Source organism: Elephas maximus, chromosome 6 (assembly GCF_024166365.1).
Source record: "Elephas maximus indicus isolate mEleMax1 chromosome 6, mEleMax1 primary haplotype, whole genome shotgun sequence".
Lineage (NCBI taxonomy): Eukaryota > Metazoa > Chordata > Mammalia > Proboscidea > Elephantidae > Elephas > Elephas maximus.
In genome coordinates this window covers 123,280,355-123,296,231 of record NC_064824.1, presented here as the reverse complement: position 1 = coordinate 123,296,231, position 15,877 = coordinate 123,280,355, and the positions used below count along the sequence as shown (strand labels likewise).

Below are 15,877 nucleotides of genomic sequence, written 5' to 3'. Positions count from 1 at the left end.
ATTTGAAAGTTGGGGTTCACTTCAGGGTATGGAAAAAGGATACTATATGGGTGGTGAAAGGCGTATGAAACTCCTTCAAGGTGGTGAGGAGGAAATGATGTAACTAAAATGAAACAAATACTCGCAATTATTGCTACTTCCTACAGTTACTGTCACTATTACTCAAATTGGAAACCTTGGTATAGTGGTTAAGAGCTACCTCTATAACTAAAAGGTCAGTAGTTGTAATCCACCAGGCGCTCCTTGGAAACCCTATGGGAGCAGTTCTACTCTGTCCTATAGGGTCGGTATGAGTCAAAATCGACTTATGGCACCAGGTTTGGTTTTGGTTGGGGTATCACTCAATTTATGCTAATTACATTTTCAAGTTGAATCTGTTACAAACATTCCACATGCTTTCAAAATATGGCTTTTTACTTTATGGGCAAACAGATGTTAAACAACATATCTTCTGCTTCAATTGTTGTCACAAACAGAGTGTGTTTATGCTTCAATTGTAGAGATATGAGCACTGAGAACTTCCGCCGCTACCTCAGCAGCAGGCAAGCCGTGGCTGACATTGCCGAATTCCGAACTGTTATTGCACAGTCAATGAACCTTACCGAAAATAAGTGGGTTTTATTTGGTGGCAGTTATGGTGGCTCCCTGGCAGTGTGGTCCAGAATAAAGCACCCCAACCTGTTTGCTGCAGCAGTGACCAGCAGTGCAATGGTCCAAGCAAAAGTTAATTTTTATGGTGGGTATATCTATATGTGGAGCCCTGCTGGTGAAGTTAAGAACTCAGGCTGGTGCCAACCAAAACGTCTGCATTTGGAATCCACCACCTGCTCCTTGGACACCCTATGGAGCAGTTTTACTCTGGCCTAAAGTGCTATCCGTTGAAATAGATTTGATGGCAGCTGGTTTGGTTTTTATGGTGTATATACGTGTATATGGAGCCCTGGTGGTACAGTAGTTAAGCACTTGGCTGCAAACCTAAAGATGGGCAATTGGGTTCCAACAGCTGCTCCTTGGAAACCTTATGGGACAGTTCTACTCTGTCCTATGTGGTCTCTATGAGTCAGAATTGACCCAATGGCATTTTTTTCTTATATTATTTATACATATATCTATAATGATAATAGTGTCTATAAGCTGGTGATTACCTTAAAAAAGTGGGCCAATGACATAGCGGCACCCAACTTGACTTGAGCCTATTTCCTCCCCATCTGATAAAACTCTATGAAAAACACTCTTAGGATATTCACTGTTGGTGTTTAGTATCCATATTTGCACCTATATGATTTTTGATAGCCTCTTAATGGATGGAAATGATATGGTAATCCTTAGCCCTTGGTTTGATAGTAAAAACCCTCATCATTTGGCTACTTCCAAAAGTAAAGCTCTGATTTTTGTAGGAGAAAACTTGCCTATTTTGAAGTTGTTTTTCAATTTTCCTTCCAACTACCTGTGCCTCTCCATACATGTTCCCACTAAAATGAGTAAAGCATAAAATTTCTACTAATTTAAGTTTTTCTTGAAAAAACAAAAATGATCTCCCTCCCCCAAAGGAAAGAATATGCATTTGACATGCTGGTCAAATTTTCCTTTAATATTTAAACTTTTCAAAGGTAAACAAATATTTAGTCATCATTCTACTTCATGTTTCTGTAACCTTGGTAGAATCTTATCTGGCTCAATAAATCTGAAAGCTGTAAAGCTGAGGCATGTCTCTCCCTACCTCTTTTAAAGACTAAAACCAGGTTGTAGCATATGAATAGATCTGGATTTTCAAAGCATGGTTATGTTTCTCTTTACTACTGACTTTTCTTGGCAATCTGGCAAAATCTTTAATTTTACAGTCTTTAACTGTCATATTGTAAAACTGAGGTAATAGAAAACTTGAAATAATTATATTTTATAAATGACTACAATTAAGCTATACTTATTACAGTGTCTTTTTTTCATATTCTTAGAGTATTTTGAAGTAATTCACAGAGCTTTAGCCACTCATAACAGGGAATGCCTGAAAGCAGTGAAACAAGCTTACGGTTTTGTTGCAGCGATGCTGTTACTCCCAGGTTACCACAGTCGGCTTATATTGGATTACAAGTAAGTGGATTGGTTTTTGTGTTTGAGGGTCTGTGTCTAAATCTAGTGTAGTATTAATTGACACCATTAATGTCATTTCCTTACATTTAGGCTGCTTACCTGGGAAGAAAGGGATATTTTGAACAATATGGTTCCTTTTGGTTATTGTTTACAGTAGCAACTTCTAGATCACATAAGAGGTGTGGCTGGGGCCTCTGTGGATGGTTTCAAGTCTGGTGAGAGTGAAGATCAGATGGCAGGAAAGAGTGGGTCCCACCTTTGGGGTCCTAGGGCAGTCAAGGGGCAGGATAAAACACTCACCCCTAGAGAATAGGGGGCAACCAAAGAGGAGGGGATGCCCTGAGGACAAATCTTGCCATTTCCATGAACCAAAGAAGGGTGAAGTTTTCCACAGTGTTTGAATTACTAAAACATCATGTGGTATTGGAACATTTCAGGAACTGAACAAAAGTGTTTTTACATTTAGATTTTTTTCCCCAAGTTGAATAAGGAAGTCTTTGTTGTTTAAGACCTGGTCTAGAGATTTCCATGGTGCAGTGGAAGTTCTTATTTGAAAGTAGTAGAGTCCCCAGGAAAGTGATTTTGGGAAAACAAGATAAGGTATAAATAAAGGATAAACAATGACATTTGTCTTTACCTAGAAGAATTGAACAATATATGCAGTGGGAGACAGGTATCCCAAAGCATCACATGTTTTACTTATAATGGCACTTAGGTTAGAGGGGAAAAAAGGAGATAGTGAAAGCCTAAAGAGTAATATCATAAAAAAAAGATAAAAGATTAATATCATACCAGGCCAGATATTGAGGAATGGGTGAGGGGAAGTTCTGGAACCATCAGAGAATATGCTGGGAGGAAACACAATTTTACTTGAATTTCTTATATTAACCTTGTTATTGTCGTTAGCTGCCTTTGATTTATGTGGATCCTGTGTCCAATCAAAGAAAGTGCTGATAGGTCCTGTGCCATCTCCATGATCAATGCAAATTGGACAGTTGTGATCCATATGGTTTTTATAACCATACTCACCTCCTTTTGCCTCTCAGATACTAAATTCTGATGATGAATAAATTCACCAGCAGGGGTGCTATCCCCTTAAATTTCTGTTTTGTGGATAGTAAAGATCATTTGAGTTAACAGTCAAACAAAAAAATTCATGTTCCTCAGACTCGCTATTGTTGCTTTTAGGTGCCTGGGAGTTGATTCTGACTTGTGTTGACCCCTTGCTTGCAGAGTATAACTGCACCATAGGAATTTCAAGGCTGTGACCATAAGTTTGTTACCTGCAAGGTGGATCCTTGTCTGGCATGCTAAGACTTGCCAATTATCTGGACAGTGGTCTTTGAAAGAAAGTAACTTTATTGAAATTTGCAGAGCAAGGAGCTCAGAGGAAGTTCCTCAAATCAGGCTCTTCAAGCTATGAGGAAGCATGGCTTATGTGTGATTTGGGCAGCAAGCTGTGCAGGTGTACTAGGGAGTGGGCATTCTAGAAGGCAGCCAGGAAACAGGAGGTGACGTGGTCTTATTAGACCTCTCACTTCAGAATAGGGTCCAGGTGCTGATTTTCCTTCTGATTCATTCTGTTACTGTGTCTGCGTTGAAGTCAATTAGTGGTCACAGCTGGCCCTTCTGAGCCTGTGCAGTGGGCCAAATCTAGCTTAGGCTAGTTTAAGAACTAATGAAAATTTACTGATATTTGTAGGGTCAGGTTACAATTCTCCATTAAATTGTAGCAATTCCTTAATCTTAAGAAACAAGGGTCAGTGACTCATTTGGCTAGTGCCTGCTGACATGGGGCTGAGTTTTAGGGACCTAGGAACAGACAAGGAATGATTAGCTCCTGGGGTTAGTAGGTAAAGAACACTTAAAACCAAGGACATGAGGGAAGATTAGTCCAAAGGACTAACTGACCACAAGTACCACAGGCTCCACCAGACTGAGAGCAGCACAGCTAGATGGCGCCCAGCTACCACCATTGGCTGCTCTGACAGAGATCCCAATAGAGGGTCCCAGACAGAGCTGGAGAAAAATATAAGTCACTCCTAAGGTTCATCCTTCAGCCAAAGATTAGACGGGCCCATAAATCAAAATGAGAAACAATAGATAAGTGGTACACAATACTTGGGAATCCAGCACAACTTGTCCAAGGCAAGGTCATGGAAGCTTCATTGACACATCACCCTATAAAGTGACCACTGTTGTGTACTGCTGATTTTGTAAATAAGGAGACTGAGCCATCTGAAATTGAAGACCCTTGACCCAAAAACCAAAGGCTAAGAGAACCAAGATTTGAACCCAGGCAGATGGTCTCCAGGACCCTTCTGTTATACTGAAAACAGAAGCTTTATAGGCTTTCTCGTGCTGCCAGCTCCTTTCATACACTCAGAGGTTTTCCCTTCAATCCAATTAACCAAAAACAAAAAAAAAAACACCTCCACATAAACACTGTACACTCACTGATGGCTTCCCACTTCTGAGCACCAGTGCTACTCACCTGCTCCTGCCACCCTGCTCCACCCATAAGATTTAGGAGGGCAGAGAGAAAGGCCAATAAAAGTTGCTTAGGTGCTAGGAGAAGCAAAGGAAATTGCCTTGTATAAGCAGAACACATGCCAAAAACCACTGAAAAGCAAGTCAGCCTCACTCCCAGCCCCAGAGACTGAAATAGAACCTTTATTTAAGATATCTGGAAATACTAAGATCCTGGACTACTCAAGGATCATCTGAAGCACTACATCTCCAGGCTGTCTTAAGGAATGGTCTCCCATACAGCATTTCGTAAGGGCTCAATTGGAGCCTGCTTCTGGGGGCCACTCAGACACTCAAGAGGGTAATGTAGCAGCTTGATCCAGGGCAGGCTGGTCTCTTAGAATACAAGTATTCACCCACATTTCTCACACTATCTTAGGTTTCTAATGAGATCTTTTAAACACACAGTCAAGGCAGCAGTTACTGTGATCTCCAGGGAGCATGTAGCTTCCATCAAATCCCTAAATGTCCTAACTTTGGATACAAAAGCTCCTTCCTTATTGCTTTTAAAGTCCACTTGCCAGTCTTCTCTGGGTCCAGTTCCATGGGCTTGTACCCTAGGCATAGGAGATGGTGGGCCTGTTTTTGGATTGTTCACTCCTTTCTGAATAGTCTTTTGTAGAATAGGCCATTTAATCACTTAGGCTAGCCCCTAAAACATAGCATCACGACCATAATGCGTGCTCTGATGAGCTGCCTTTATTATTGTGTGCATCAGGTGTTCTGGTATTAACACCTGTCCTTGGGAATTGTACAACTTCCCATCTTCTGCTGTTATTAAGGTCAATGTCCCATTCATAAACTCTGTTTATATCACATTCAGTGCATTGGGGGTTTTCTGGTAGCTGAAGATTAGGTCTCGTGCCAGGATCAGTGTACAGATGCCACCTCTGCTGACCATAATACATTATTCACAAAAGGCATCTCTAGTAGGCTTTCTTTCCTCCAGTTCCACCAGCCGAGATGCTCTTAATTGTCACGGGCCTCCCAGCATTTGGGGTGAGGTAAGAATGGTGACCCTGATCTTTTGTGCGGTCTCTGTCTGTTTGGCTACTTTCCACCCTGTCAATGAAGCGTGATGAGGGCTGAGACTATAGACTTGTCCCTGCCTGGGATGACTAGAGGGTCCCCTGTGTGCCTAGAACAACATGTTCTCCATCTCTTTAGTCTGTTGTGTCAGTAAGTTGTCCTCCCACTGTTATTACAACCCAAAGCTCCTTTTGGGTTGCAGGGGAGACCCTGGGCCCCATCAGATGGGACATTGGCTGACAGCTGCAAGAGCTGTGTTATGGGTTTCCTGCTCACACTGGCCTGGCCAGGAGGGGTACTCTCATTTTTAGTGGCCTTCTTGTTTGCAGAAGGCACACTGTACAGGGCTTAGCTTAGGCGACCTTGGGTTAGCCCCCGGCCCTTTCAGGGCCCATGAGGACTTACACTGCATGAGGTCTGCCTGGATGTGGGGTTACCTCTGAGAGCTGCTGCCAGGACTGTGGACTTTTTCCTTGTACGTGGTCCCGATTATTAAAGACCTTAAAGGCAATATCAACAAGTTGTGAAATATTCATTCCTAGACCTCCTTCTAACTTTTAAAGTTTCTGCCTGATGTTGTGGGTTGATGAGGGGCATATTTATTACCCCGGCATTCTCTGGGTCTCCAGGATTTATATCAGTAAACTGCCAGTATGCTTCGTATACCTGTTCTAGGAACCTGGAGAGGTTTTCTTCGGGGTCTTGCTGTACATCCTAAATTTTTCTAAGGCTCTTCTATTCTGAGGTCCCTTCCTGTAAACTATCAAACAGTTTCTAATAATGTTCTAGCTGTCCAGTCCCCAGCTGATCTCTGTGGCAGGTACAGCCTGGGATGCTGGGAGTCTAATACCATTTTTTTTCTTCATAATTTTTATTGCTTTAAGTGAAAGGTTACAAATCAAGTCAGTCTCTCTCTCAAAAACCCGTATACACCTTGCTACACACTCCCAATTACTCTCCCCTTAATGAGACAGCCCGCTGACTCCCTCCACTCTCCCTTTTCGTGTCCATTTCGTCAGCTTCTAACCCCCTCCACCCTCTCATCTCCCCTCCAGGCAGGAGAACCCAACATAGTCTCAAGTGTCCACCTGATCCAAGAAGATCACTCCTCATCAGCATCCTTCTCCAACCCATCGTCCAGTTCAATCCATGTCTGAAGAGTTGGCTTTGGGAATGTTTCCTGTCCTGGGCCAACAGAAGGTTTGGGGGCCATGACCACCAGGGTCCTTCTAGTCTCAGTCAGACCATTAAGTCTGGTCTTATGAGAATTTGGGGTCTGCATCCCACTGCTCTCCTGCTCCCTCAGGGGTTCTCAGTTGTGTTCCCTCTCAGGGCAGTCATGGGTTGTAGCCAGGCAGCATCTAGTTCTTCTGGTCTCAGGATGATGTAGTTGCTGGTTCATGTGGCCCCTTCTGTCTCTTGGGCTCGTAATCGCCTTGTGTCCTTGGTGTTCTTCATTCTCCTTTGATACAGGGTTAAGACCAATTGATGCATCTTAGATCGCTGCTTGCTAGCGTTTAAGACCCAGACAACACTCTTCAAAGTGGGATGCAGAATGTTTTCTTAATAGATTTGATTATGCCAATTGACTTAGATGTCCGCTGAAACCATGGTCCCCAGACCCCTGCCCCTGCTACGCTGGCCTTCAAAGCATTCAGTTTATTCAGGAAGCTTCTTTGCTTTTGGTTTAGTCCAGTTGTGCTGACCTCCCCTGTATTGTGTGCTGTCTTTCCCTTCACCTAAAGTAGTTCTTATTTACCATCTAATTAATGAATGCCCCTCTCCCACCCTGCCTCCCTCTCCTCTCTCATAACCACAAAGGAATGTTTTCTTCTCTGTTTAAACTATTTCTCAAGTTCTTATAATAGTGGTCTTATACAATATTTGTCCTTTTGCAACTGACTAATTTCACTCAGCATAATGCCTTCCAGGTTCCTCCATGTTATGAAATGTTTCACAGATTCCTCACTGTTCTTTTTCAATGTGTAGTATTTCATTGTGTGAATATACCATAATTTATTTATCCATTCATCCATTGATGAGCGCCTTGGTTGCTTCCATCTTTTTGCTATTGTAAACAGTGCTGCAATAAACATGGGTGTGCATATATCTGTTCGTGTAAAGGCTCTTATTTCTCTAGGATATATTCCAAGGAGTGGAGTTGCTGGTTTGTATGGTAGTTCTATTTCTGGCTTTTTAAGGGAGTGCCAAAATCAATTTCCAAAGTGGTTGTAGCATTTGACATTCCCACCAGCAGTGTAGAATCGTTCCAATCTCTCCACAGCCTCTCCAACATTTGTTACTGTGTGTTTTTTGGATTAATGCCAGCCTTGTTGGAGTGAGATGAAATCTCATTGTAGTCTTGATCTGCATTTCTCTAATGGCTAATGGTCATGAACATCTCCTCATATATCTGTTAGTGACCTGAATGTCTTCTTTAGTGAAGTGCGTGTTCATACCTTTTGCCCATTTTTTAATTGGGTTATTTGTCTTTTTGCAGTTGAGTTTTTGCAGTATCGTGTAGATTTTAGAGATCAGGCGCTGATCAGAAATGTCATAGCTAAAAACTTTTTCCCAGTCTGTAGGTGGTCTTTTTACTCTTTTGGTGAAGTCTTTGGATGAGCATAGGTGTTTGATTTTTAGGAGCTCCCAGTTATCTAGTTTTTCTTCTGCATTCTTAATAATGTTTTGGATACTGTTTATGCCATATATTAGGGCTCCTAGCGTTGTCCCTATTTTTTCTTCCATGATCTTTATCGTTTCAGGTTTTATATTTAGGTCTTTGATCCATTTTGAGTTAGTTTTTGTGCATGGAGTGAGGAATGGGTCTTGTTTCATTTTTTTGCAGATGGATATCCAGTTATGCCAGCAGCATTTGTTAAAAAGACTGTCTTTTCCCCATTTAACTGTTTTGGGGCCTTTGTCAAAGATCAACTGCTCATATGAGGATGGATTTATGTCTGGATTCTCAACTCTGTTCCATTTGTCCATATATCTGTTGTTGTACCAGTACCAGGCTGTTTTGACTACTGTGGCGGTATAATAGGTTCTAAAATCAGGTAAAGTAAGCCCTCCCACTTTGTTGTTCTTTTTCAGTAATGCCTTATTTATCCAGGGCCTCTTTCCCTTTCATAGGAAGTTGATGATTTGTTTCTCCGTCTCATTAAAGAATGTCAGTGGGATTTTGATCGGAATTGCATTAAATGTATAGATCGCTTTTGGTAGAATAGACATTTTTATAATGTTAAGCTTTCCTATCCACAAGCAAGGTATGTTCTTCTACTTAATGTAAGTCTCTTTTGGTTTCTTACAGAAGTGTACTGTAGTTTTATTTGTATAAATCTTTTACATCTCTGGTAAGATTTATTCCTAAGTATTTTATCTTCTTGGGGGCTACTGTAAATGACATTGGTTTGGTGATTTCCTCTTCAATGTTCTTTTTTGTCAGTGTAGAGAAATCCAACTGATTTTTTATGTTTATCTTGTATCCCAATACTCTGCTGAAATCTTCTATTAGTTTCAGTAGTTTTCTGGAGGATTCCTTAGGGTTTTCTGTGTATAAGATCATGTCATCTGCAAATAGAGATACTTTTACTTCTTCCTTGCCAATCTGGATGCCCTTTATTTCTTTATCTAGCCTAATTGCTCTGGCTAGGACCTCCAACACAATGTTCAATAAGAGTGGTGATAAAGGGCATTCTTGTCTGGTTCCCGATCCGAATGGGAAGGCTTTCAGGCTCTCTCCATTTAGGGTGATGTTGGCTGTTGGCTTTGTATAAATTCCCTTTATTATGTTGAGGAATTTTTCTTCTATTCCTATTTTGCTGAGAGTTTTTATCATGAATGAGTGTTAAACTTTGCCAAATGCCTTTTCTGCATCAATTGATAAAATCATGTGATTCTTGTCTTTTGTGTTATTTATGTGGTGGATTACATTAATTGTTTTTGTAATGTTGAACCATCCCTGCATACCTGATATGAATCCTACCTGGTCATGGTGAATTATTTTTTTGATATGTTGTTGAATTCTATTGGCTAGAATTTTGTTGAGGATTTTTGCATCTACGTTCATTAGGGATCCCACTGCCATTGAGTTGATTCCGGCTTACAGCGACTCATAGGTTTATAATTTTCTTTTCTTGTGGTGTCTCTACCTGGTTTTGGTATCAGGGATATGCTGCCTTCATAGAATGAGTTTGGTAGTATTCCGTCCTTTTCTATGCTCTGAAATACCTTTAGTGGTAGTGGTGTTAACTCTTCTCTGAAAGTTTGGTAGAACTCTGTAGTGAAGCCGGCCAGACCAGGGCTTTTGTTTCGTTGTTGTTTTTTGATTACGTTTTCAATCTCTTCTTTTGTTACGGATCTATTTAGTTGTTTTACCTCTGTTTGCGTTAGTTTAGGTAGGTAGTGTGTTTCTAGGAATTCATCCATTTCTTCTAGGTTTTCAAATTTGTTTCAGTACAGTTTTTCATAGTAACCTGATATGATTCTTTTAAATTCAGTTGGGTCTGTTGTAATATCACCCATCTCATTTCTTATTGGAGTTATTTGCTTCCTCTCCTGTTTTTCTTTTGTCATTTTGGCCCGTGGTTTACCAATTTTGTTGATGTTTTCAAAAAACCAGCTTTTGGTCTTGTTAATTCTTTCAATTGTTTTTCTGTTTTCTATTTCATTTAGTTCAGCTCTAATTTTTATGATTTGTTTTCTTCTGGTGCCTGTGGGTTTCTTTTGTTGCTCTCTTTCTATTTGTTCACTGTAGAGATAATTCTTTGATTTTGGCTCTTTCTTCTTTTTGGATGTGTGCATTTATTGATATAAATTGGCCTCTGTGCACTGCTTTTGCTGTGTCCCAAAGGTTCTGATGAGAAGTGTTTTCATTCTCATTGGATTCTCTGAATTTCTTTATTCCATCCTTAATGTCTTCTATAATCCAGTCTTTTTGGAGCACGGTATTGTTTAGTTTCCAAGTGTTTGATTTCTTATCCCTGCTTTTCGTGTTATTGATTTCCACTTTTATGGCCTTATGGTCAGAGAAGATGCTTTGTAATATTTCAATGTTTTGGATTCTGCTAAGGCTTGCTTTACGATCTAATATGTGGTCTATTCTAGAGAAAGTTCCATGTGTACTAGAAAAGAAAGTATACTTGGTTACTGTTGGGTGGAGTGTTCTGTATAAGTCTACGAGGTCAAGTTGGTTGATTGTGACATTTAGATCTTCCATGTCTTCATTGAGCTTCTTTCTGGATGTCCTGTCCTTCACTGAAAGTGGTGTATTGAAGCCTCCTACTATTATTGTGGAGCTGTCTATCTCACTTTTCAATGCTGATAGAGTTTGTTTTCTGTATCTTGCATCCCTGTCATTGGGTGCATAAATATTTAATATGGGTATATCTTCTTGGCATATTGTCCCTTTAACCATTATATAGTGTCCTTCCTTATCCTTTATGATGGATTTAACCTTGAAGTCTATTGTGTCAGAAATTAATATTGCCACTCGTGCTCTTTTTTGATTGTTGTTTGCTTGATATATTTTTTTTCCATCCTTTGAGTTTTAGTTTGTGTGTGTCTCTAAGTCTAAGGTGTGTCTCTTGTAGGCAGCATATACACAGATCTTGTTTTTTAATCCATTCTGCCACTCTCTGTCTCTTTATTGGTGCCTTTAGTCCATTTACATTCAGGGTAATTATGGATAGGTATTGGGTTTTTTTTTTTTTTAATGAATTTAGTGGTATCATTTTGCTGTCTTTGTGTGTTGTTGACAGTTTCTTTTTCCCACTTAATTTAATTTGCTGAGTGGATTTTCTTTATATATGGTCCTTTCCTCATATTTGTTGTTGTTGATTTTGTTTCTGCTGAGTCTCTATTTTTCCCTTGTATTTTATTTTGATGTGTATGATAGTTTTTCTCCTTTGTGGTTACCTTATTATTTACCCCTATTTTTCTAAATTTAAAACTAAATTTTATTTCTTTGTATCACCGTATCTTCCTCTTCATATGTAAGGTGTATGATTACAATTCTTAGTCCCTCTTTATAATTTTAATCTCTTCTCTATATAATAACATTGCTGTTACCCTGTTTTGTGCTTTTGTTTTGTTTTTTATAATCTTGGTTTGTTTTTTGGATTTTCCTGTCTGGGTTGACTTCTGGTTGCTCTGCCCAGTGTTCTAGCCTTGGGTCGACACCTGATATTATTGATTTTCTAACCAAACAACTCACTTTAATATTTCTTGTAGTTTTGGTTTGGTTTTTACGAATTCCCTAAACTTGTGTTTATCTGGAAATGTCTTAATTTCACCTTCATATTTAAGAGTCAGTTTTGCTGGATATACGCTTCTTGGCAGGCAATTTTTTTCCTTCAGTTTTTTAAATATGTCATCCCATTGCCTTCTTGCCTGCATGGTTTCTGCAGAGTAGTCTGAGCTTATTCTTATTGGCTCTGCTTCGTAGGTGACTTTTCGTTTATCCCTCGCTGCTCTTATAATTCTTTATCTTTGGTTTAGGCAAGTTTGATTAGAATATGTCTTCGTGACTTTCTTTTCACATCTTCCTCATGTGGAGTTCGATGAGTTCGATGAGCACGTTGGATAGATATCTTCTCATCTTTCACAATATCAGGGAAGTTTTCTGCCAACAAATCCTCCACAATTTTCTACGTATTTACAGTTATCCCTCCCTGTTCTGGTGCTCCAATCACTCGTAGGTTATTTCTCTTAATAGAGTCCCACACGATTCTTAATGTTTCTTCATTTTTTTAAATTCTTTTATGTGATTTTTCTTCAAATATATTATTGACAACTGATTTATCTTTGAGTTCAGAAATTCTAGCTTCTACTTGCTCAATTTTGCTCCTTTGACTTTCAATTGAGTTGTCTAATTCTGTAATTTTATTGTCAATCTTCTGAATTTCTGATTGCTGCCTGTCTATGGATTTTTCCAGCTTACTAAACTTTTCATTATGTTCCTGAATAATCTTTCTAATTTCTTCAATTGCATTATCTGTGTGTTCCTTGGCTTGTTCTGTGTATTGCCTCATTTCCTTCCTAACACCTTGAAGGGTTCTGTATATTAAACTTTTGTATTCTACATCTGGTAATTCCAGGAATGCACTTTCATCTAGAAGATCCCTGGATTCTTTGTTCTGAGAGCCTGTTGAGGTGATGATGGTGTGTTTCTTTATGTGACTTGATATTGACTGTTGTCTCTGAGCCATCTATAAGTTATTGTATTAGTTTATGCTTGCTTACTGTTAAAAAAAATTTTTTTTTTACTGTGTCATAGCTTCTTGCTTTGTTTTGTTTTGGTATACACCTATGGGTTGTTTGAGTGAGCTAGCTTGATTATTGTCACCTTCGGAGCTCTGGTGTCCTGTCCCCAGCAGGCTAGAGCTGTTATCATGTATGTCAGTCTAGGAGTCCATTCGCTTTTCTTGTATGAATTCAGCTAAGATTTCCAGGTAGCTGATCATCAAGTGTGTTGTACAGGCTCTGTCCTACAGTCTTAGAGGGGCAGGGGTGATTGGCATATATATCAGTATCTGCTTGCAGCAGGGGGTCACTCTCTGAACAAGGCAGGGGGCTGAGAACGGACCCCTGAGTGTGTCTGAGGAAAACGGGTCCCTGTGCCCTAGAGCATGCAGGGGGGTGGGTTTTGCAGACAGATCATGGGCACCCAAAGTTTTTGGCTGTAAGGATTGGGGGTACCAGTTATCTTTGGACCCCTGTCACGGGTGGCTGGGTGACCTGAGTGGAGCTATCAGTCCTTAGGTCCCTGATGTTGGTAGGTGAGGGCCTTGTTTAATTGGCAAAGCAATGTCAAACATCAAACACCCACCTCTCCACCGCACAGCTGAAACCGTTGGAGTTTGCCAACAAGGACCTATTCTCCCGAAATAGGCCCACACAGGTCCATGCAGAAGGAAAAGGTGCTCAGGGTCCACAGACGGTTTATGCCTGGACAGGAGCTGCTTCTGTCTTAAGCTCCCCCGGGTAATGGAGCTAGCAAATTATCTTTTCCCACCAATTGAAAATTTTTCATTTCCCAAGGCCTGGAGGATGGTTCTAGGTGCTCAACAGGGCCTATTTCTGGCCCAGGTTTTTCAGCTGCTGAAGCTGGCTTAGGGGTGGGGGGGGGCTCAGTGCAATATAAGGAAGTACTTACCTTTTGCAGGGAGCACCGTTCTTTTCAGGTTCCAGAGGTGTGAGTAGGAAACTGCGGCTGAACGCTAGTACTAGCCCATCGCCGCCACCGCTCTGGGAATGGTGCCTGAGGGGTCCCCGCGACCCAGGTCCAGTAACTCCTCTGCACTTCTGAACAGTCTCTTCCTCCCCCTGCTCCTCAGTTCATTTTCTAAGCTTGCCTTTGATGCTCAGGGCTCCCAGCTTGTCACAAATATACTTGTTTCACTTGTTTTTTTGGGTCTTTGTTGTAAAGAGGGCTCGCGGGAAGCGTCTGTCTATTCTGCCATCTTGGCTCCCTAATACCATTTTGAGGTTTGAGGTAATGCAACTTGACAGCCTCTTAGGGTGCCTGTTATAAGGCCATCTTCTTTTCCTTTAGATCTCAGCCCAGTTAGGGTGATGTGTGGCAAAGACGGACACAACAAAGCTTCTGTGCATTTTGGGTCACTTCTATTTTTCCAATTATACAGGTCAGAAGTCGAAAAACCCTCTAGAGTGTCCGTTGTGACCCAGAGTGGCAGGCATTTGTCTCAGTGGAAATTGTTCTGAGGATACTTGAGTCCATCCCTAGCCAAACTGTACCCCAGTACAGGTGTTTTATGTGGAGACTATTCCCTAGGCAGGACCTAGAGTTTCTGACTCCTAAGGGACATGTCAGCAATTCACCAGAGGGGTGGTGGAGAGTTCCTCCACAGGGGTAGTGGCTGCAGGGCTGAGAACCAGGCCTACACCTCCAGGTGGAAGGGGTACAGATAAATGCAAATTTCAATGGGGCTCAGGTTTTTGACCTAACCACCCACTCTAAACAAAAGGCCTGTGTTTCTCTCAGGCAAATCCTAGTTCCCCTTTTACTATATCCAATTAAGTACTGGCTGAAGGCAGAGTTACATGCTCTCTGTAATCTAAAATCAAACACATAACCTTTTTAAAACACTTCAGATTTGTCTTCTCTTCTCCATACCTTGTTTTCCCGTGTATATGTGGCATCTCTTTTACTTGTCCTGGTTTTGCCCAGACCTCTCCAGGTAGGACTTTGCTCCCCTGGACCATTAGCTTACACTGTTTTTGTAGGTTTTTATCTTGCCAGAGAGACAGAAAGGTTTGTGCATAAGGGATTTCATCCTCTTTTCCCTCTCTTTTGACATAATTAAGTGATCTCAAACAGTAATAAGAACCCACAAGAAAAAACAAAAAGGTACGTTTTACAACTTATGTAGGTCTCTTTTGGGTTCTTGCAGTAGTGTCTTGTAGTTTTCTTCATATAGGTCTTTTATGGCTCTGGTTAGATTTATTCCTAAGTATTTTATCATCTTGGGTGCTATCGTAAATGGTATTGATTTGGTGATTTCTTTTTTAACATTCTCTTTGTTGGTGCCATTTCTTTTTTCTTAGAATTTTTTTTTTCTTTTATCAGTATTTACCAAAGCAAATGTTTCTTATTATTTGCAAAGCTCATTCAAAGGACAAATTTTATCACCATTGTTACTGTTGTTGTTCAATGTTGTGGCTTCTGACTCATACCAACGCTATAGGACAGGAAAGAACTAACTACTCCATAGGGTTATTTTAGCCATCACCTTTACAGGAATGGGTATCCAGGACTTTCTTCTTGGAGCCACTGGGTAAGTTCAAATTGCCAACCTTTCCTTTAGCAGCCAAGCCCTTAACCATTATGTCACCAAGGCCTCCTATCATCACTGTTGTGTTGTTGAGTCAATTCTTACTCATAGAGACCATGTAGGACAGACTAGAATTTCCCAATAGGTATCTTAGTCTGTAATCACCAATTCTTTTCTCTGGCAGAAGACCAGTGACTTTTCATTTAGCAGTCAAGTCCTTAACCATTGTGTCACCAGTGCTCTTTTTATTACCATTAAGGGTATGATGAGTCTATATCTCTAAAGGCAATTTAAAAATCAGTTTCCTGTAATTATTATACCTGAGGCAGCAAGTCTCAGATGAGAGGGATCAAATCCCCCAAAGGCACTTCTTTGAAGGACACCATGCCCACTTGGTATGTTTATTTTGAAATCAGACACATTATTTTATG

At 40.5% G+C, this 15,877-nt stretch overlaps 1 protein-coding gene across 1 annotated transcript in view; it reads left to right on the top strand.

Moving 5' to 3' along the window:
* The first annotated feature begins 504 nt into the window (after nucleotides 1-504).
* LOC126078356 (thymus-specific serine protease-like) overlaps nucleotides 505-15,877 on the top strand; it is a 41,469-nt gene continuing 26,096 nt past the window's right edge. The window contains exons 1-2 of the mRNA XM_049888844.1: nucleotides 505-736; nucleotides 1,956-2,091. Coding sequence (XP_049744801.1) covers nucleotides 505-736; nucleotides 1,956-2,091 — 368 coding nt within the window. The remainder of the gene's footprint in view (nucleotides 737-1,955; nucleotides 2,092-15,877) is intronic.